The 23,791-nt window shown below is 33.1% G+C and overlaps 1 protein-coding gene and 1 long non-coding RNA gene across 2 annotated transcripts; one reads left to right on the top strand and one right to left on the bottom strand.

The window, feature by feature from the left end:
* Positions 1–30: 30 nt before the first annotated feature.
* On the top strand, positions 31–23,286 carry LOC122575658 (dynein axonemal heavy chain 8). The gene is made up of 66 exons (XM_043744953.1): positions 31–301; positions 409–631; positions 712–863; positions 938–1,136; positions 1,217–1,380; positions 1,447–1,623; positions 1,691–1,912; positions 2,002–2,103; positions 2,166–2,312; positions 2,419–2,693; positions 2,947–3,286; positions 3,352–3,578; positions 3,869–4,353; positions 4,757–4,916; positions 4,999–5,222; positions 5,410–5,537; positions 5,818–5,998; positions 6,087–6,424; positions 6,516–6,679; positions 6,819–7,073; positions 7,160–7,400; positions 7,661–7,860; positions 7,946–8,117; positions 8,347–8,492; positions 8,748–8,886; positions 8,965–9,195; positions 9,517–9,722; positions 9,933–10,153; positions 10,360–10,645; positions 10,761–10,899; positions 10,981–11,201; positions 11,303–11,486; positions 11,546–11,686; positions 11,992–12,339; positions 12,468–12,657; positions 13,137–13,282; positions 13,356–13,554; positions 13,644–13,762; positions 13,832–14,168; positions 14,641–14,911; positions 14,988–15,188; positions 15,287–15,532; positions 15,813–16,131; positions 16,459–16,685; positions 16,752–16,974; positions 17,042–17,218; positions 17,294–17,461; positions 17,533–17,748; positions 17,830–17,967; positions 18,133–18,429; positions 18,501–18,656; positions 18,943–19,098; positions 19,168–19,303; positions 19,395–19,546; positions 19,612–19,865; positions 19,981–20,409; positions 20,491–20,767; positions 20,850–21,036; positions 21,098–21,359; positions 21,416–21,655; positions 21,731–21,898; positions 21,964–22,105; positions 22,169–22,358; positions 22,417–22,538; positions 22,602–22,763; positions 22,821–23,286. Exons 1-66 carry the CDS (start codon positions 170–172, stop codon positions 22,944–22,946), a joined length of 13,803 nt encoding a protein of 4,600 aa, XP_043600888.1. The 5' UTR covers positions 31–169; the 3' UTR covers positions 22,947–23,286.
* On the bottom strand, positions 16,022–23,420 carry LOC122575661. Its single transcript, XR_006319497.1, has 3 exons — positions 23,302–23,420; positions 16,415–16,574; positions 16,022–16,145 (listed from the first exon to the last, which is right to left on the bottom strand). It is a non-coding gene; the product is annotated as an uncharacterized LOC122575661 (long non-coding RNA).
* Between the last annotated feature and the right edge of the window lie 371 nt (positions 23,421–23,791).

Genomic DNA, 23,791 nt, shown 5'->3' with positions numbered 1-23,791 from the left:
TCAGATTTTTTTATTTTAAATTTACAATTTTGCATAATTTCTGTATATCCAGACATTTTTTTATACACCCGATAAAAATTGCTTTTTCCCCTTTATTCAAATTTTTACGTATTCTTTGATGTTCACTTTATACCAAATGTAATGGAACTTTTTGTCATGTGTTAAGATAATGGCACACATAACTGCATATTTTGCAGCTCGAGATTATACAAAACCTGCGATTGATCGTCGCATTGCTGAATTATTAAAAAGAAGAGTCGGTTTAGAAGAATTACCTACTGAAAGTTTAAAAGAACGACTTGTATGTAAAGTATATAAACTACTACAAATTGTCAATTTTATTAGAAAATATAAATATTATTTAGTAAACTATTTCATTAAAATTTTTATATTTTATTATATACATAGGCCAAATTTAAGGAGAATCGAAATGCTAGACAAGCATTGCTTAAAGCAACCCATAGACAGGTCTTGGAAGTTGCTGCTTTTATTTTAAATGTAGATCCAGATACTTTAGAAGAAGGAATCATTGATAAAGACGAATATATCAATGTTCTTGATAGTTTCTTCCTTAAAGATGGAAAGCGTGCAATTCTTATACATTATCAACCAATGGAACCACCTCCATTTGGTATCATAAATTATTCTTTTATTATACATATTTTTCTAAATTTTAATCTGAATATATAATCTATATATATATAAAAATAGAGTCAGGAAGATGGAATCCACAATATGAGTGTGAAACTGAAGTAATACGTTGTTGTGTTACTGATGGTTCTACAGAACAACTTTCTGGCAAATGTGTTATAGTTTATAGATTGAAATCAGACATTGATTTTGAAACAAAGCATCTTCATGAAGTATGTTTTCAATATGGTTGTGCAAAACTATTTTTGTACATTATAATGTATTCTTAATCTGAATTCTTGAACAGGAAGCATATTATGCATATGCAGAAGTTGACCCAGTATCTCGAAGTGCACTTGCAGCCATATCAGATTTAATTTTAAGGCTAAATTTACCAGCAATAATTGCTAATAGAGTATGGGGTGAATTGTCAAAATGTGAAACTGGTGACAAAGTTGTGAACAATTTTATTTGTGATTTTAGAGACTTTTGTGAATTTCTAAGCAGTAAGAGAGTACAACTCATAATCATTTAAAGTCATATCTATATCTGTACAATGAAACTACTATTTCTATATTTTGTTTAGTGACTAAAATAGATTTAGAAAATACAATAAAATTTTACACCGATTGGGAGGCCTATCATAAGTATTTAGAATTGCCAGAAAATAATAAACAAAGTCTTAATAACCCAGAAGCTATAGAAGCCATAGAAAATAATCTTAAATTATGGATGAAAAGTATGGAACGGGTAAAGTTTATGAGTGTAGCCTTTTATTTTAATCCACTAAAAAATTATATGTATTTGAATATACAGGCCATTGTCCAGAGTCAACAATTACGTAGAGAAACAGAAACAATGGGGCCAAATGCAGAACTCAGTTACTGGAGAAGATTGCTAGCTCGTTTTTCATCAATTATTGAACACATTAAATCTCCATTTACCCAAAAATATATAGATTTTTTAAAAAAAATAAAATCGAAACATATAAAAGTATGTTTAATTATAAGATATAATTTTTTATTTAAAGCTTAGAAATTAATTCAGAGTTGATATACAGAAATGGAAATTGTTGGAAAAACACGTTCAAATGATCCAAATTCTCGCACAAGATAATGTAAAATATTTGTATGCACTAGAAAAATTTACTCAACCTTTGTATAGGCTTGATCCAACAAAAATGGGAGAATATTTACCTCCTCTCATGTATGTTATACGAATGATATACGCTACTTCTCGATTCTTTAATAGCAGCCGAATGATCACAGCAGTTTTTGTAAAAGTACCATCGTAGAAACATAATAAAAATGAAAATGTGTATTTCCATATATTCTATAAAATTCCAACGAAATTTGATTATTAATTTTTCAGATGACGAATCAAATGATTTTAGCGTGCAAAGCATACTTAACAGAGGATGGCAAAATAAATGTTTGGAACGATGCTAAATCAGTCATGATATCCAAGATAAAGGCAAATATTAATTAAACAAAATTCTAAGTAAATCGATTTATTACAAAATCTTTTTATTATAGGATTGTACTAAACTGTGTGAAAAATACTATGAATATTACAACGAAATGTGCAAAGAGGTGAGAGAATCTGCCGATGAAAAACCTTTCGAAGTATCTGAAATGTATGTTTTCGGAAAATTTAATACCTTCAAAGCGAGAATAATAAAAGTCAGTGATAAGATATTTAAATCCTACTACATATTATATTAAAATCCTATAATATAATCCTATCATCTTGAGCAAAATCATAAAAAGTAAATTAAATATATTTCAGATCATGGATGTTTTACAAACAACTTTAACGTATCTAATTCTTTATAATTCTGCAATAGAGGGAATAGACGTATTCGCAAACAAATTCTCGAGTTTCTTTCAGGAAATTTCGTCCAAAGATTATGATCCATTAAATCATAGAAAACCATATTTTGATTCTGATTACGATAACTACAAGAAAAACGTGGCAGAGACAGAGATAGAATTAAGGAACTTCTTTTATAAAAGCGTGTCGGAAACGCCAAACATAACGGAAGCTCTGAGAGTAGTGGCAAGGTATCATTTTATATAACATAACGTATCAAAATTGAAAATTTTTGGCTGATCTTATAGTTATGGGACGAATGGTATATCCATGTCAATAGTGTCGGCAATATCTTTGATTTGATTTATGTTAATCATTAAGACAATGAAGTATGGTAAACAATTTACAATTTTTAATAAAAATACGAAGATAAATTTCACATATTGTATTACAATCTAAGTTAGTGTTAATCGTTATTACATCACAAATATATGATTTGTATAGATTCCAAAAATTGAAGTTTAAGCATCTGAGAATCGACAGAAAGTATTTAGAACTTACAGGATTGTTTCAAAAAGAAATCGAGGATGTACGAGATAGATACAACGAAGACAGATCGGATCCTCCGATACCACGAAACGTTCCACCTATTGCTGGTCGTATTTTATGGATTCGACAGCTTTTCAGACGTATCGAAAGCCCGATGGAAATATATAAAGAATGTAGAAGGGTAATTAGCCACGATCACATGCAGAGATGCATTAAAATTTACAATGCCTTGATCAGTGTCTTTATACACTATGAAATGATATATCATAAATCATGGTATGATTCTTCAGAAATTGTAAGTATAATCGTCGTATACGATAAGATGAATAAAATTATATTACTAAATGTTTCAATCGATAGGTTCGATTGGCATTGGCTTCGCCCTTGATAATAAGACATCCAGATACAAATAAGTATCATTTGAACTTCGATTCGTATATCATAGAGGTGATACGCGAATCAGAACACATGGCTAGGTTTGATTTGGAAGTGCCAGATTTTATACAGATAATAACATTTTGTAAAGATAAAATCTCCTCGTCGTATGAAACTGTGAAACAGTTGGTTGATGAAAATAATACATTAAGGTACACTGCCTCGAATGAGAGGTACTCTGCCGACTATTAGGTCATCTAATCGTTATATTTCCATTATAAATTTTTAATGAAGCTTTAAATGGCTTATTTTTATATAACATTTTCTCTTTGATTATACCGATAAAATATACCGATAAAGTTTGTCTTTAAATCCTTAGCACTCTGTATAATGAATAGAAAATAAAAACAGTGAAAAACATTCAATCTGTACTAGATATAGCAATATATATATATATAATAGGAAACGATCTTACATCCCAGATTTTTCTCTTACGTTTCAGACGAACAATACCAATATTGTTTTTGACTTTGATAAAAATCGTTCTCGTTAATCTCGAGATAGCTTTTCAACCTTGTCTATCGGTAATTACATGGACGTCCTTAAACATTGGCGAAGTATGTGACGAAATAAGGCACGCGCTTACGTCGGTGCAGATTTTTGTTAAAGAGATAAAAGACATGAAAGAAGCAAGGGTTGACGAAGTTTTCGAATCCATATCAGAAGCTGTTTTACTACAACTCGATGACCATGCAAAGACTCCTACACAATTATTAGACGATAATATCGCCTATGGGCTTACAGTAGCGGCTGATTTGGAAATTAAATCATCAGCAGCAGAGAAAGCTGTTACGGCTATTATTAATAAGTTTATGGATTTTATAATCGACGAGACTGTTCAGGATGTTAAATATAATTGGATGGATCCGGATAAAATACAAAGGCATATCTCACAGACGAAATTGACAAAGGGAAAATACGAGCCAGGTGTCCATTTTTGATTAATTTTAATTATCTTATTACATAATTAATCTTTTAATACTTCCGTTGTATTCTGCTGCACATGTTGTAACAATTTAATTATCTTGCTGTTCGATTTTAATTGCAAGTAATTATTGTGTTTTTATTTGCGCATTTCATCTAAAAGATTTAAGAAGAAGAACAGGATAGCGAACATTGTGTTAAAATAAATATTATTTTAAGACGGAAAGTTTTCTGATAAAAAGATCTCATCTCTTAAGAGATTAAATACGATCTACATAATGTTACTGTAAAATTTTAGTACTACAGGCATGTAATCTGTGTAGAACGTAAAAAACGTCATATTAAGGGGCTAAACATCGTGTATGATTCGCAAGCATAATGATCCATATCTATCAACTAATCGTAGGTTTTGCCCCTATCGAGAGAACACGTAAAGTCCATATAAACAAGGTGCACAATGATTGCATGGAATTATTTGCTTATTTCCATAATAAGCTCGTAGAAGCCTTAGTAAAATGCACCAAGAATTCCCTTGAATTATTAAAGAGAAAAGTCACTAATATGAGGTTCATTCGATTGCATCTATAATTTGTCGATGAGATAACGTTATTAAAAAATGACCTGTGTTCTGTTTTTTTATACCTACAGCCATCTGATAGAAGATAACGAATCGAATCAGAAATCACCGATACTTTTAACAACATTTGTTTTGCAAATACCAAACATCGTGATAGTACCCCCAATAGAAGAGTTGCAGTATTATTTTGGAAAATTAGTAATTAGTTTATTGGAGAATCACAAACGAATTACAGCATGGGGACAGCGTTATGCTACTAGTCTAAAGTCTGGAAGCATCGTAACAAATTTTCAAGGTTTGTTTTTCGCGGAAGAAACGAGAATAGTAAATTGAAAACATCATTAACGATGATCTTGATAGTATCATCATTTAACAAAACTGCATATTTGCTGTTTCTTTCTTTTTTTAATTTAATACTTCTTTATTGCTATAAACTCTTCGATGTTTATAATCGTATATACATTAATGACTTATTCATATAGGAGACATTGTAGATTCTGGGAAGAATTATTATCAGATCATATCAGATCACAAAGAGATAGTTCGTAGCGTAATGAGCTTGCAAGGTGCAATTTTCGCCATGAAGCAAGACGTCGATGAAATTGCCATTGTACTACTATTTTTCTTTTCATCCAATTTTAAATATACAAGCAAATCTCGGATAACATCTGAGCTACATCGATATTAAATAACATGTTAAAACTTCGAGAAAACTCTCGGAAATTTCTGCATACCTGAAATTTGCAGGTATCCTGAGTCTCGAATAACACATTTTAATATCATGAAAGCGATTGATCAAGTTATTCGAGGGATGTCTGTATGTGTATATGTAGCTGCAAAGGATAACACGCGTGACTCAATTTGAGTTATTTAAATCACTTTTCGAGTAGATCTACTTGCAGTATTCCTACATATGGTCCGAAAACAGGGACAATATTGTTCAAAATTTCGTCGATTCCGAGCCCATTACTCAGGTGATTAAAGAAAAGTTCGTGGAGTATGACAATTTAGTCGCTGAAATTCAAAATCTGCCAAAGAAACACGTAGTTGGGCCTATAGAAATTAGCATGGGTAGTAATCTTTTTTTCCGTCATTTTTCTTGTTTGGCGACGAATAGATAGCGGGTCTTTATGTATTTGTGGGAAATTTGAATTTTTAGACAAACTGAAATTAGCATTGCTAGTGGAAGCATGCGCATGGAAGACGTCATTGGGACAGAAGTTATCCGCGACTTATAAAGAGAAATTAAAAAGAATCACCGAATATATAAATGAAAAGAATAAGGTGCTGGTCAGAGAAATAAAGGACCTGGAAGACGTGAGGATTGCAATGAAATGTTTGAGCGAGATACGAGACGATTTCATATCGTTGGATATAGAATTGATCTTGATCGAGGAAACGTATACGTTAATGGGGAGGTTCAACATCTCTATTTCGAAGGAGGAACAGGATATTGTGGACAGTTTACGGTACAATTTTACAAATATGTTGAACACGGTAATAATTTATGAAAAATTATCATTCATCGCATATCGTTCATGTTATTACGCGATAATATTTTGAATAATGAATTGTTCGATATTATAAGGCGAAACAGGTACAAACAAAGATATGCGAAATGCAAGAGCCATTGAAAAAGGAACTGACGGATGGTGTTGCGATATTTAAGCAACAAGTGATTCATTTTGATCTCGATTTTGAGCTGAATGGTCCTATGGTTGAGGGAATACCGGCTAAAGAAGCTAGTGATCGGTATTATTTATGAATAATAGATTATTGTAATTAGAACACAATTATATCAAATATCGGTAGTTCTAGCGCTAAATAAGTAGAAACGTAAATATCATTTCCGGTTCATAACTGCTTTATTATTCTTATTTGATTTTTCTAGGCTCATATTCTTTCAAGCTCTTCTCGAAGAGTTATGGGAGAAGTACGAAACTTACAGTAGCGGGGAAAGTTTATTCGGCATTGAAATAACAGACTACCCTGCTCTTCATCAAAGGAAGAGGGAAATTAATTTACTGCAGAAGTTATACTCCTTGTATTTGCAAGTGATACGAACAATCGACGGCTACTACGAGATACCTTGGTCAGACATTGATATCGAATCTATAATGACTGAATTAGCCGATTTTCAGAACAGGTCGCTACAAGTTCTACTATTTCCTGATATTTTGTTCATTGTTATGTAAGCACAGCACGTAACTTGACTTTACAATTTTATGTTAGATGTCGGCGATTACCAAAGGCTATGAGAGACTGGCCAGCTTATATCGAGCTGAAGAAGAAGATCGACGACTTCAACGAGACTTGCCCATTGTTAGAGATGATGGCTAATAAAGCGATGCAAGAAAGACACTGGGAAAGAATGTCGAAGTTGTGCAAATACCACTTTGACGTCGAGTCGGAGACTTTTACTTTGGCTAGCGTGATGCAGGCACCTTTGTTGAGGTACAAAGATGAAGTCGAGGTATGATTTCAATCGAAACACGTAATATCTATCTCTCCTAATTAATTATTATTTATTATGTATTATATGTATATTACAGAATTATTTACGTAATTAGGTCATTTCATAAATAAAAGATTTCTGAGAGCTATGTTTAAAGCAATAAAATTTTTTATGATGAGAATTCTATTATACTATACGAAATGATGATAGAATGATTTAATAAGACGATGGTAATAATCATAACGATAATAATTAATAGAATTTTTAACTTTTCGTAGGATATATGCATAAGTGCGGTGAAGGAGCAAGATATAGAGAGTAAACTGAATCAAATTATAGCAGAATGGGCTACCGTAGATCTACAGTTCTCCACGTTTAAGCAAAGAGGAGAATTACTTTTAAAAGGCACAGAAACGATCGAGATAATATCTCAACTGGAAGACAGTTTAATGATCATCAGTTCACTCCTGGCAAATCGGTATTTAATCGATTGTTTAAATTAGACGAAAAAATATTTAATCTCGAGTCAATAATATTACTACCATTTATATGATATAATTTAGATATAATGCGTATTTCAAAAAGGACATACAATTGTGGCAAAATAAGCTCAGCAACACCTCCGAAATCTTAGCAAAATGGTTGACTGTACAGAATTTATGGGCTTATTTAGAAGCGGTGTTCATTGGCGGTGATATATCGAAACAACTCCCAGCAGAGGCGAAACGTTTTAATGTAAATAATCAATTCATCTTTAAAAGCTATTATCGAAGAAAATCATGTCCATGCTATTATGTTTGAAATTTCACTCTAATACATTTTAGACATCGATCCTCTCTATTTTAGACATCAATAAAGTCAAGTCTGGGTGATGGTATTAAAATAAAATTCACATTGGGTGATACTTCTTAAAGGTTAAATTCCAAAAATTAGAAAATTGTAAATTACATTTTAAATATTCTAGAATATCGATAAAGCTTGGGTGAAGATAATGTATCGAGCACGTGAAAACGTGAACGCAGTGGAAACATGCACAGGAGACGAAACAATGGGACAATTCTTGCCACATTTATTGGAACAACTGGAATCGTGTCAGAAGTCTCTCAGCGGGTAATAAAACTGATTCGAACACCTCTATTATTAACCCAGCTTCGTTTCTAAAATCTTTTATGTTTCGATTGAAAAATCGACCTTTCTCGCATAATCTTTTTAGCATAAAATTCAAATGCCTGCACATTTTTCCCAAATTCAAGAAATTTTCTAACAATATAACAATATGATCTGGTTAAACATGGTCTAAAGAATGCAGCAGGGTTAACATGACTCAAATTAATTAAAGTAAAATAATATATGATGCTTATACAGATACTTGGAAACAAAACGAAGCGTATTTCCAAGATTTTGCTTCATATCAGATCCCACCTTGTTGGAAATACTTGGTCAAGCAGCAGATTGCCATACCATACAGAAATATCTCGATGGTTTCTTCGATAACACAGCAAGAGTAACGAAGCTGTCAGACTATTTTCTCTTTTTCCTATAATTAGATTCATAGACACAACTTAGATTTCCTCAATTACAGTTAGAGTTTCATGAAAAAGAGTATGAGAGGATTGTAGCTATGTATTCGCGCGAAGGCGAGAAGGTACTAATGGAGAAGGATGTTATATGTTCAGGGGGTGTAGAGAACTGGTTGAACACTTTGTTAGCGGTTCATCAATTCTCAGTTGGCAGTGTAATCTCCCAAGGGCTGCAAGCTCTCACCTACGAAGAGTTTGACGTTATACAATTGATAGACAATTCTATTTTACAAGTAAAATTTCGATTATTTGGATAATTTAACCCTTAACCCCTTAATCTACAACTACAGGCATAGCCCGTAGTACGATGATCGGGCCAAACGTAAATATTACGGGCATAGCCCGTAGTAGATGATCGGACCAATCGTAAATATTACGGGCACTGCTCGTGGTACGTACTACACAAGTCGTGCGAATGGCTCGAAGGCTGTGCGAGCTTATTTACGTTTTTGGCCCAAAATTCTCGAACGTAAATTGTAGGTTAAGGGGTTAAGAAATAGATGAGATTTCCCTTCCTGTTTTTCTCGATGGTAAATTATACTACATCTTAACAGGTAGGACTATTAGTCTTGCAAGTTTTATGGACTCGCAACTCTGAAATAGCTCTCAATACAGTAAGACGAGACAGAACCATAATGAAGCGAACGAATCAATGGTTCCTCGAATTGTTAAATAGTCTTATTGAAGTGACTGTTAAGGATTTGTCGAAATACGCGAGAGCAAAATACGAGGCCTTGATTACTATTCACGTGCATCAGAGGTGTGTCTATCGACACGAGAAAATTAAAACTATGATCGGAATTTTCGAAGAAAATTGAGAATATACTTTATAGTATTTTACGTATTGCTCTTCTTTTCTATTATATTCTTTTGTATCGAAAATATTGAACATTAAAATATCATGAATAATATAACCCGCTATTCGTGTACTGGAGAAACGAGCCGATAAATATCTTCACGAATTTTCCAGAGACATATTCGACGAAATGTGTCAGATGAGAGTTCGCAATGTGAACGACTTCGAGTGGTTGAAGCAGTGTAGATATTATTACGACACCGAAACAGAAGATGTTCCTATAAAAATCACAGACATAGATTTTGTTTATCAGAATGAGTTTCTAGGTTGCACTGATCGACTCGCCATTACGCCTCTTACCGACAGATGCTACATAACGTTAGCTCAAGCTGTAGGTAAGACTATCGTTAAAGTGCGGGTCTCTTTAATTAATAACTATTTTCCTTAGTTGCAATTATACAAATATGAGTTTGAGGATAAAATATTTTTAATAAGGGATATCGTCATTCTTAAATTATAGAAGAATACTTCTTCTCTAAGTATGTCGAGTCTGTTCTAATTTTCAATTATTATCAATCATTTTTTAAACTTGGTACTCCAGGTATGAATTTTGGAGGTGCACCAGCGGGACCAGCTGGGACTGGCAAAACAGAAACCACAAAGGATATGGGGAAAGCCCTTGGAAAGTACGTGGTGGTATTTAATTGCTCGGATCAAATGGATTTCCGCGGTTTGGGCAGAATATTTAAAGGATTAGCCATGGCCGGAGCGTGGGGCTGCTTCGACGAATTTAATCGCATCGATTTGCCGGTTCTATCCGTCGCTGCTCAGCAAATAGCGATCGTACTCACAACAAGAAGGGAAAGAAAAACAAGTTTCCTTTTTAGGTATTCAGTAATGTCAATCAGATTATAGAGTTTCAAGGATACATACGTACAGGATAGTTTCTGTTTTAAGTAATTTTATAATTTAAATTACTAAGGAAATATATGTATCATACAGTGACGGTGAAGTATACAAATTAAACTACGAGTTTGGGATCTTCATTACTATGAATCCTGGCTACGCTGGTCGCCAGGAGTTGCCAGAAAATTTAAAGATACAATTTAGAAGCGTCGCTATGATGGTTCCCGATAGACAAGTATTATCACGTAAAAATAATACAGCTATAATATAAATGTTCGATATAAATTATTGCATTGATAATTATTCGTTCGTTTAGATTATTATGCGTGTAAAATTGGCAGCCTGTGGCTTTAAGGAGAACCTTCTACTAGCACGAAAATTTTTTACTTTGTACAAACTATGCGAAGAACAGTTAAGCAAACAAGTGCATTATGATTTCGGTCTGAGAAACATTTTATCCTGTTTGCGAACTCTTGGTGCGCAGAAACGAGCAAATCCCACAGATTCTGAAGAGACTACCTTAATGAGAGTTTTAAGGTAAAACAAATCCATCAGTTACTGATACTGGAAAATGTTCCAATGGACATCAAAGCCCTGGCCTTTATCATACAATAACAAAGTTCTATCTGATATTGCAGAGACATGAATCTATCAAAGTTGGTGGACGAAGACGAACCCTTGTTTATGTCTCTCATCGAAGATATGTTCCCAGGAATCAAACTCAGAGTTCAAACATACAAGGATCTGCAGAAAGCAATTGCAAATGCAACTGCCGCTCTTGGCATAATGAATCATGCAGAGTGGAATTTAAAAACAATTCAAGTAAACTTCGCAATTGAACATCGAGTTATTCGAGATAATAATACTCCTTATATCTCTAGTTATACGAAACGTCTTTGGTTCGTCACGGTTTGATGGTGCTCGGACCAACAGGATCCGGGAAAACCATGTGCATGTGGGCTCTTATGAAAGCTCTAACAGAAATGGGCATGCCCCATAAAGAAGTCAGAATGAATCCCAAAGTTAGCGTCTTCCTTTACACCGACCATAACTTTAATTACTAATCGATCAATCAATTTTTTCGTTAATGTCTAAATAAGATACTGAATAAACCACCCGTGCAACAGCGGATTACCATTGCACGTATTTTTGATAAATTCTACCACTAATTCTAAATCGATGAATTACATGATATAGGTATATTAAGCAGTTGAAAAAAATCTTATAAAATAAAATATCGAGAATATTCTGCGAATAATGCATTGGCGTGCTTAGTAAGTAATTTGCAGCAAGCGAACTAAATTTGCTAACGAAACAATTTCCTTAGGCCATAACCGCGTCTCAGATGTTTGGTAGACTGGATGTAGCGACAAATGATTGGACAGATGGAATTTTCTCTACTATATGGAGAAGATCGACACAGACGAAGAAAACAGAAAATTTATGGATGGTCTTGGATGGCCCTGTGGATGCTGTATGGATTGAGAACTTAAATTCGGTGCTGGACGATAATAAGACATTGACTTTAGCGAATGGCGATCGTATAATTATGGCGTCGAACACTAAATTGGTCTTTGAGCCAGATAATGTCGATAATGCATCGCCAGCCACGATATCCCGCATGGGAATGGTGTTCATAAGCGCTTCTGTTCTAAAATGGACCCCCATTCTACAAGTAATTTCAAAACTACATATTTCTTACTATTTCATGTATCTAAGCTTTCAACAGCTTTGTTGTTGATACATACTTTCGGCTGCGTTTTAAGATCTAACAGTATTCAACATCTTTTTGTTAATACTCAGGGGTGGTTCAAGACACAACCGTCTGCGCAAGTAGAAGTGTTGAATAATTTCTTTAATAAAATTTACAACGATGCTCATACCTTCGTTCAAACGAAGCTTCCGACAACAATGCATCTTTTGGAAGCTCTTTATATAAGGCAATGTATCGATCTATTGGATGGCTTGCTTGGTACAAATAAAGATACGGCTAGTACGTATTTTTTATCCATATACTATATCGCTCATATCAGAGTAAAAACAATATTTGAATTTAATCAAAAGTTAAAAAGTAATAACCAATTAATAATTAAAAATGACACTTTTTTTATGGGTTCGGTAGGTTATAAATTCAAATTAAATATCTATTAAAAAACATAGGAATAATATATTTAACTATTTACTACGTATGTATTATGTATATTACTATATTTTTTTTTTTTTTTTTTAATTTTATTGCCTGCATTACATTGAATCTTTTTCTATCAGAACCTTCTTCAACTAATTTATAATTCATAAGTTAAGAAATCTGAAGATGAAGTTAGTAAGATAGGTTTGTCAACTAATAAACTGGTTCTGTAAAATTCGACAATTACATGTAATTGAAAAATCTATCGGACCGAAAACTTTTACACACCTTTGCAAGTGTAGTTTGTTACGTGAAGGGATTTAATTGAAATGTACGTGATTCAGAAACACTACCAGAGTATCACATCGAAAAGATATTCCTATTCTCGCTAATGTGGAGTCTGGGAGCGGTATTGGAATTAGACGAACGTAACGCATTGCAGGAGTTCCTACTTAATCATCAATCGAAATGTAATTGGCCAAAATGCAAGGTAGTACTATGCACATGGGATTAATTGATATGGAAACAAGCATAATTATACCGTGAAATAATGGTTATCGTAGGAAGATGAAACTATCTTTGAATATCTGGTGTCAGACGATGGCCAGTGGATTCATTGGTCCGAAAAGGTCCCAGAATTTATCTATCCTTCGGACGAAGTTTTAAAATATTACACTATTTTAGTCCCTAACATAGACAATGCAAGAACCTTATTTTTGATCGATATCATTGCAAAACAAGGAAAAGCAGTGCTGCTAATAGGTATCAATCGTATCACTGTCGCAAGCTTGCTTTTTAAGAGATTAGTAATTTATTAATCATTAACTATTAAACGACTCTACTAATCATAGGAGAGCAAGGAACGGCAAAGACAGTCATGATCAAAAGCTTCATGTCCCATTACGATCCAGAAGAACACCTATTCAAATCTTTTAGTTTTTCTTCCGCATCAACCCCTAATATGGTTCAGGTAATTAACTCGAAATTCGGAAAATTAGTATAGGCGATAAGTCACGAAGTAACGGAATACGATTCGTAGCGAGTGTTTGAGAGCTACGTCGAGAAAAGGGTGGGTACCACTTACGGACCGCCAGGTGGTCGAAAAATGACCATTTTCATCGACGATATAAATATGCCTGAGATAAATGAATGGGGTGATCAAATTACAAACGAGATAGTTCGTCAACTGATGGAGTATAAAGGATTTTATTCCCTGGATAAGCCAGGCGATTTCTGCATTATACAGGATATTCAGTTGTTAGCAGCTATGATCCACCCTGGCGGCGGCAGAAACGATATTCCACCACGGCTCAAGAGACAATTCAATATTTTTAACTGTACATTACCATCCAACAAATCTATGGACACGATTTTCAGTAAGAGCATATAATTAGCAAAATAATATATAAACAGATGCTCTAATTAAGCATTAAAACAGCTATTAATGAATTTCTACGTTCCATGCAAATCACTGTTTTCTTTTCTTGTAATAACTCGGTAATATTCAATTATAATATGCAATATAAATGTAATAACGATAATGGCAAGGTTACATCGCGTAGATTACATCAAAAAATTTAAATTACATGACAGTTTATTTTTGATGGAAATGATACGACGCATTCAAAGACAAGAGATTTATAAATAATTTCTTTATTTGTAATTTTTGTTTCAACGCATCGTATCATTCCTATTAAAAATAAACGATACCACGTTTATAATTTACAAATACGTAGATTGACTAAACTGGGATTAATTAATTTCCCTTTATTAATTATTGATTCTGTAATTATCGAAGCTTTGGTTAGGAAATTACCAGGTTAATAAATGTTTTGAAAAAATGTTTAGGAAGTATTGGACAAGGATACTTCTGTAGTACTAGATTCAACGAGAATATTGTAAGCTTTCTGCCAAAATTAATACCTTTGACGAGAGTTCTATGGCAGCAAACTAAAAGTAAAATGTTACCAACGCCAGCGAAGTTTCACTATATTTTTAATTTAAGAGACTTGTCACGAATATGGGAAGGCATTCTCAGAATAGAAAGAGCTGAATGTGATTCTAGAAGCAGCCTATTAAAGCTTTGGGAACACGAATGTACTCGTGTGATTGCAGACCGGTTGGTTATCATACGAGTAAACCGAAAAGTCTTTTCAATAAACTACAGATATAATTATATTCTTTATTGCTATTAGATTTACGAATAACGAGGACACCCAGTGGTTCAAAAGTACATTAAGAAAAACTGCAGAGAAAATGTTGGGTTCTGATTTTAATTTCTATATACCAGTCGAAACATATTTTGTGAACTTTCTACGCGAACCGCCGGAACCTACTGGAGATGAACCGGAAGACTTCGTTTTCGAGGCGCCGAAGATTTACGAAGAGATTCCAAGGTTCAATTTTACTTAAAAAACTTAATTCACCAGTTCAGCTTACTCCAATGACACTAAACAAGGATTCGAATGTTAACGAAATGAAAACCTCTTTATAGTTATGAGGATGTGATTGCGAAAGTTCGACAAAACATGGATCAATTCAACGAATATATTCGGGGGATGCACCTGGATCTAGTATTCTTTCACGATGCTTTGGTGCATCTGATTCGAATATCGAGAATCCTAGGTGTTCCTCGAAGTAACGCGATGCTAGTAGGTGTTGGAGGATCAGGCAAACAGAGCCTAACTCGGTTGGCCTCTTTTATTGCTGGTTTTAGTTTCTATCAAATTACATTAACCAGGTATGTAATCGCAGCAAAAGAATTTCTAAATGATTTTCAGACTAGGATCCTCTTGTACAACTGAATTAATCAAACAAATTTACAGTCTATAAGTATAATTATAAGTATAATTTACAGACTACTAATTTAATTACTAATTTTATTAATTGGTAAATTATTGTACGAGAGAAATCAGATATTCTAATACACCAGCAAGTATGTTCATACTGCTCATGACTATACCATGATGAATCGTGGTATTTTTACTATCTTATCCTTGTCTATTATTGTTTCTGTCTAGGAGTTATAGCGTTACAAGCTTATTGGAGGATTTACGAAAAGTGTATAGCGCAGCTGGTGTAGGAAGCAAAGGACAAACGTTCATATTTACCGATAATGACATAAAGGAGGAAGCTTTTCTGGAGTATATTAATAATATCTTGAGCGTTGGTGAAGTTGCAAATCTGTTTCCAGCAGATGAACTTGATGAGATTTTGACGACGGTGACGCCTATGATGAAGAAGGATGATCCAAGGCGACCACCCACTCCGGATAATCTTTACGATTATTTCCTGTCACGTGCGAGAGATCAGTTACATGTGACCTTGTGTTTTTCACCAGTGAGTGATTTAATCTGTAAATTCATGTAAAATATAATGAAACCGTAAAACTTATTAATTCTCTAACAATATAACAAAATGACAAAGAATTCAGAATGAATGAGTTAAAAGATAATTGTTCCGTTACTGTCAGGATTTCCTATCTTTTCTGGTATCAGATACAAAACTTTCAACTTCTTAGAAGAAATAGATAATTGTATTAAGTACGATGACGATTAAAATGTGAAATTTATTTTAGTACTTTTGGACTACACTATTAAAGGGTTAATTAAAGAAAGAATACCATTTGTGTGTTTGATAAAAAGTGTATTCGTATATGAATTGCAGGTTGGTGAGAAGTTCAGATCACGAGCATTGAAATTCCCTGGTCTTATATCCGGTTGCACCATGAACTGGTTCTGGAGATGGCCAAAAGATGCTTTGTACGAAGTCAGTGATCATTTCTTAAAAAAATATAAAGTAATGTGTAGTGCAGAGATAAAACAACAGTTGGTAGAAGTTATGGGAGACATACACCATGATGTGAATGACGTTTGCACGCAATATTTCGATAGGTAATGTTACGTAAATTAATCTTAATTCATTTTCATATAGATATACATGATCCTTTTCCTGAACAGATTCCGAAGAGAAGTATACGTAACACCAAAATCATTTTTAACATACCTAAGCGGATATAAAGTACTTTACAAACAACGTTTGGATAATATTAACATCCTCTCGTATCGTATGAGCAGTGGTTTAAGTAAGTTAATCGATGCTGCAGGCCAAGTCGATGAATTGCGTAAAGTTTTGGAGCAAAATCAACAAGAAATCGCTGAGAAGAATGTGCAAGTCGAAGCTGTTCGTATATTTTTATATTAATTATAAAACAGTAATAAAATTTAATACTGAAATTATTATTTTGTAGATTTTAGTTACTGTGAATGAAAAGAAGAGCGAAGCGGAAGCGGTGAAAGCACAAGTGCAGGTTTCTAAGGACGAAGCAGAAACTATCTTGAAAGTGATCGCGAAAGAAAAAGCGGCAGCAGAACAGAAATTGAAAGCTGCGGAGCCTGCTTTATTGGAAGCAGAGGCTGCCTTGCAAGTTGGTTCCTTTTATATAAATTTAAATTAATTAGACACTTTAGGTTTTAAATGACAATTTTGTGATATATTTCAGACTATAAAAGCTGCTGACATTGCCACAGTAAGAAAACTAGGAAAACCACCATATTTAATTACTCTTATTATGGATTGTGTGTTAATACTGTTTGGAAGAAGATTGGAACCAGTTAAACCTGATTACGAACGACAATTTCTAACTCCTTCGTGGTCTGAAGCTTTAAAAGTATTTCCATCGTTACTCCATTATTCCATTATTTAATACATATAAATTCTTTATCACTTTACGTATTACAGGTGATGGCTGATACTAGATTTTTATACAATTTGCAAAATTTCCCAAAGGATAATATCAACGCCGAAACCGTCGACTTAATGCGACCATACTTAAATTATCATTTGTATACTTACGAAGCTGCAAAGCAAGCTTGCGGAAACGTTGCTGGTCTCATTCAGTGGACCATCTCGATGGTTACATTCTACGGAATAAATAAAGATGTTCTTCCACTAAAAGTACTTACTTCTTACTCACTTCTAATTCAAATCATTAGGACGAAAGAAATAAAATCTCTATAAAGAATTTTTAATTCACAGGCAAATTTGGCTGTGCAAGAAAGTAAATACGAGAAAGCGAATCGAAACTTAATGGAAGCTGAAAGTGTCTTGAGAGAGAAAGATGAAGATTTGAAAGTGGTACAACAAGAGTTCGATGCTGTGATGGAAGAACGTCAAGTAATTTATACTTAAAATATATATACTGCAAGAACTTCTATGTTTTACCTTTACTTTTGATCTTCCCTTTTAGTACGTATATTTCTTCTATTTTTCCCCCTCTTTTCTGTTTTTTTCCTTCCTTTCTCATAATTTGTGTTTCGTAAATAAAATTTATCTCTTCAGAAAATAGTCGATTTAGCAGAAATATGTCAAGCGAAGACAGACACAGCCACAGCAATGATCGAGGGACTTTCTGGCGAAAGAATAAGATGGACGGAGCAAATTGCTATCTTTAAATCGGAAATAGATCGTCTAGTCGGCGATGTATTGATTCTAATAGGTTTCTTATCATATTGCGGGCCCTTCAATCAAGAATTCAGGACTCTATTGCAGAGGCAATGGTTTGATTTTATCCAAGCCCGAAAGATTCCGATTTCCCTCGTAATAAATATTACGGCTACTTTGACTGATACTGCTACTGTAAGTGGAAAATTAACTTAACATGTGTTAATTATAGAATGTCGTTAGAGTATAGTATCGATATTTTAAAGATTGGAGAGTGGAGTTTGCAAGGTCTTCCAACGGACGATTTGTCCATTCAGAATGGAATTATAGTAACGCAAGCAACCAGATATCCCCTCTTAATCGATCCTCAGCTACAAGGTAAAGCATGGATCATGAAGAAAGAAGAAGAATTTCAATTGCAGGTGAAACTTTCTTTTTCTATGTTAACCCTTTCACGTTTGATTAATTAATTATTAGATTGTTCGAAAAATTCAATTTCGATGAATGTATGTATTTTATTTCGCAAAAATTCATCCTAATTTCGTGCAGTATGCCTCCCCTACAAAAAGATCAAGAAAAATGTGTTCCTATTATCAGTAACTGACAAAGTGAATTTTTTTTCTAAAATACATGAATATCCTAATCTTGAAATGATTTGTATAACTTACTTATTGTAGAATGTTAATGCATTTTGATGTTTGATTTTAGGCAACGTTACTCACACATAAATATTTTAGAAATTATTTGGAAGATTGTGTTTCTCTGGGTCGTCCATTGTTAATCATCGACGTAGGAGAAGAATTGGATCCTGTTTTGGACAATTTGTTGGAAAAGAACTTTATAAAGATAGGAACTTCTTTGAAGGTAAAGCACTTGCATTCAAATTGTTTTGGAAATGATTTGGACATAAATATATATCGATAATTTTTATAGGTAAAGTTAGGCGATAAAGAAGTGGATATTCATAAGGATTTTAGACTTTACATTACTACGAAGTTACCCAATCCATCGTATACGCCAGAAATATTTGCACGTACTGCTATAATCGATTTTACTGTCACTATAAAAGGTAATTTTCAAATATAAATAATTAGATATAATCTAATATAATGTACATATATTTATCAATTTTATAAATAAATTTGCATATAAATTCGCAGGATTGGAAGATCAGTTACTAGGAAGAGTAATCCTAACAGAGAGAAAGGAACTTGAAAACGAAAAAACACAGTTGATAGCAAATGTAACTGCAAATAATAGAAAGATCAAAGAATTAGAAGCTAATCTTCTACAAAAATTGACGACCGTAGAAGTATGTATCTTATTTTACTTTACTTGTAAATGTTAATAACTGTATCATATTTTGTTCGTTTTCAGGGACCTTTGATAGAAGATGTAGAACTAATGTCTGTACTAAATATCACGAAACAAACAGCTGCCGAGATAAACGAGCAGTTAAGCATCGCAAAGGATACAGAATTAAGAATCGATTTAGCTCGAGAAGAATTTCGACCAGTAGCAACACGTGGCAGTGTTTTGTACTTTTTAATTTGCGATATGTCTTTGGTTAATTGCATGTATCAAACGTCGCTCGTTCAATTCTTAGAACGTTTCGACCTTTCTATGGAAAGGTATACGTATATAGTATAATTTAATTTAATTTAAAGAATATATATATTTTTTCAAATATATTTTAATTTGTGAGGAATTATTTAAGTTGAATACAAAATTATTCGATCGATTTAGATCTGAGAAGAGTCCAGTTAATCAACGAAGAATCAATTTCATTATTGAATACCTCACATATGAAATCTTCAGGTACAAAGCAAGAGGTCTTTACGAAATTCATAAATACATGTTCATCTTATTGATGACGTTAAAGATTGATTTACAACGTGATGTTATTTCTTACGATGAGTTCCAGTATTTTATCAAAGGTGGTGCAGCCTTGGACTTAAACACTGTTGCACCAAAACCTTGCAAATGGATTACAGATGTTACCTGGTTAAATTTGATTGCACTTTCTGCCTTAAGACAATTTCAATACATTCCTTCTCAAGTACCAGCTTCTGAAAAGGTTTGGAAGCAATGGTTTGATAAACCTACTCCGGAGGAAGAAGTGATACCTGATGGTTATAACAGTTTAGATACTTTTCGACGTTTATTGTTAATTAGGTTGTCCTAATGATCATTCAATTTAGTTTCATGTATACAGATTAAAAACTATCATATGTAATGTATTTAATGAATTTTTAGGGCATGGTGTATTGATAGAACACTATCACAATCAAGAAAATACATATCAACTTCATTAGGAGAAAGATATGCAGAGCCTGTAATTACTCTTTTGGATGTAATGCACAGTGAATCAAGACCAAATACTCCCATGATTTGCTTCTTGAGTATGGGTTCTGATCCTACACCCAGTATAGAACACCTTGCTAAAAAATTGGAGATTATGTGTAAAAGTATCTCAATGGGACAGGGACAAGAAGTTCATGCAAGAAAATTGATTCAAAGTGCAAGCACTGAAGTTAGTTTTTATGAAAAATTTAAGAGAGATTAAGTGAAAATATAGGTATTAATGTGTGATGCATTAATATAGTAATTTATAGGGTTACTGGGCATTGTGTCAAAATTGTCACTTAGGGTTGGACTACATGCAAGAATTAGTTAACTTCATTTTGGATATGGAGGAACCACATCCAAATTTTCGTATATGGATTACCACAGAACCACATAAAGACTTTCCAATATCTCTTTTACAAATGTCCATAAAATACACTTATGAGCCTCCACAAGGTAAAGGAAGAATAATTCTCTAATTTCTTGTTTCTACATTTTCCTTCATCCTTCATGTTAGGTGTGAGAGCAGGTTTGCTTGCCACATATAGTGGAATGAGTCAAGAGATGTTAGATCAATGTGATGCTCCACAATATATACCAATTATATACACAGTATCGTTTTTGCATACTATTGTGCAAGAGAGAAGAAAATTTGGACCTCTTGGTTGGAACATACCATATGAATTTAATCTATCAGATTGGCTGGCGTCTTGCATGTTTATTAACAATCATTTGAGTGATTTTGATGTAAAACAAGGAATAAGTTGGCACACGATAAGGTAATACAAGAGAGAAATTTCTTTTAAAAACAATTTTAAATGAAAAAAATTTTTAGATACATGATAGGAGAGGTACAGTATGGAGGTCGTGTTACAGATGATTATGACAAAAGGTTGTTGAACACATTTGCAAAATTATGGTTTTTAGATGCAATTTTTTCAGAGGACTTTGTATTCTACAAAGGATACCCTGTTTTAGTTTACAAACAAGTTACAGACTACTTAAAAGTAATTGATGAAATGAGTTCCATAGATCCACCACAAGTTTATGGTTTGCATCTTAATGCAAACATTACGTAAGAACATTTTCTCACAATATTCCAGCTGTAACTGTATTGAAAGAAATTTATGAGGAATTTATAATACTGCAGATATCAAGGTAATACTACACAAGCCGTTTTAGATACTATAATATCTGTACAACCAAAGGAAGCAGGTGTAGGTGGTGGTGAATCTAGGGAAGTAATTGTATCTAGACAAGCAAAGGAAATGTTAAAGAAATTGCCACCAAGTTATGATCCATTCGAAGTAAAACAGAGGTATACCTCAATAATATTTCTAAATGATTGTTTCCATCAACTGATTGAGAGATATTACTTTATAGATTGCGAATATTGGGTGCCACTGCACCAATGACTATTTTCCTGAAACAAGAAATTGATAGAATACAAGTAGTTATTACATTAGTGGACGTTATTTTAAAAGATCTTTTACTTGCTATAGAAGGTGTTATTATAATGAGTGAGGTAATTTTTTTTATTAATTCCATATTAAACATTATAAATTCATCTCATGCAAATAATGTTTAGGAATTGAGAGACGCTCTTGATAATATATATGATGCTAGAGTACCAAAAGCATGGAGAGCAAAATCATGGGAATCTACCTCTCTTGGTTTTTGGTATACTGAACTACTGGACAGAAATAAACAATTTTCTACTTGGTTACACACTGACAGACCTGCCAAATTTTGGATGACTGGATTTTTCAATCCTCAAGGTACATAATAATTTACAAATGAAATTTAATTGCAAATAATTGAACTTTAATTACATAGGATTTCTAACTGCAATGAGGCAAGAAGTAACAAGAGCTCACAAAGGATGGGCATTGGATAATGTAACTTTACATAATGAAGTTTTGCGGTATACAGCAGAAGAAATTAAAGTTGCACCTCAAGTATGTTAATCATCTTGTGAAATCATATATACATTAACGAATAACAACTATTTTATGTACTAGGAGGGAGTTTACATATATGGATTATTTCTTGAAGGGGCTGGTTGGGATAGAAGGAATAATAGACTGTGTGAATCAGCAAATAAAGTTCTATATGTATTAATGCCTGTCATTCACATCTTTGCTTTATATAATATTCCCGATAAAGATCCAAAATTATATCAGGTAGATATATTTGTATCAAAACCTTTAAATTTATTAATTATCGTTTAATATTCACAGTGTCCAGTGTATAAAAAACCACAAAGAACCTACGTGCTATTGGTTACACCACTTTGGTTGCAAACAAGCAGACCACCCGAATTCTGGATCTTGCGTGGGGTAGCACTATTATGTGATATAAAATAAAAGTATTTATATCTCTTTTCTTAAATTAACATGCTTCAAGTGAATATATAATATGATGCAAATGATTCTATGAGATTTATGTGATGTTTGTTATTGGACAATACTTTTTATAATTATTTGATTTTAGAAACTACCAGAAACTATAAATAAGGAATCTGATAGGAAAATATAAATTCTATATACATTTCAGAATGATTTCAAATTTTAGCAGTATAATCATGATAGTTGTGTCTCATTGCAATGTAAATAAAATTTCAAAATGTTTTATATAACCCATACAATACGTACATAAAAATTTTCTACAGTAAATGCACAAATATTTTGTTAAGCTATTGTAAGTATGATTAATACTTACATTTGATCGAAGTCATCTCATAATTATCATTGTTAAATGAATTACCGCTGGGAATTTATCCATGTCGAGTCTTGAAAACTCGTGGTGGCACCTCGTGTTCTAAATTTTCTGAAACGTGCGCGAGTGCGCGCGTAAATTGTGGATTTTCATTGATTTATTCGAGAAACTTCCGTGAACAGTGTAACGAATAAAAATGTTGGAAACTTTCGAATCGTTGAAAATTTTCAAACTCAAAATGACTAGTGAATTACCGTCACTTTAAATCGCAATGAAAGCACTCCTCGAGTTTGCTGGTTTTTAACACTTTTTTCTCGATATTACATTAAACAATAAATTAACGATATAATGAGGTGCAATAAAATATCAAGAAAATTAATTGAGATAACAAAGCATAAAAGTAAATTAGTTATCAGTACTCGCGGCAGATATTTACATTTCCCGCGCGACAAGAACTAATACTACAATTGAAAATTTGTTATTTGTTTCCATT

Source organism: Bombus pyrosoma, linkage group LG15 (assembly GCF_014825855.1).
Source record: "Bombus pyrosoma isolate SC7728 linkage group LG15, ASM1482585v1, whole genome shotgun sequence".
In the NCBI taxonomy this organism is placed as follows: Eukaryota; Metazoa; Arthropoda; class Insecta; order Hymenoptera; family Apidae; genus Bombus; species Bombus pyrosoma.
The sequence above is the reverse complement of the archived record's forward strand: the minus strand, read 5'-3'. Positions and strand labels throughout refer to the sequence as shown.

Bases quoted from the DNA above. Each gene is read 5' to 3' on its own strand.
- LOC122575658 (XM_043744953.1), top strand. From the start codon at position 170: ATGGCACACATAACTGCATATTTTGCAGCTCGAGATTATACAAAACCT. The intron at 2,694-2,946 runs GTATCATTTTAT...TGATTTGTATAG, and splicing joins GCTCTGAGAGTAGTGGCAAG to ATTCCAAAAATTGAAGTTTA. The intron at 21,360-21,415 runs GTAATACAAGAG...AAAAATTTTTAG, and splicing joins ATAAGTTGGCACACGATAAG to ATACATGATAGGAGAGGTAC.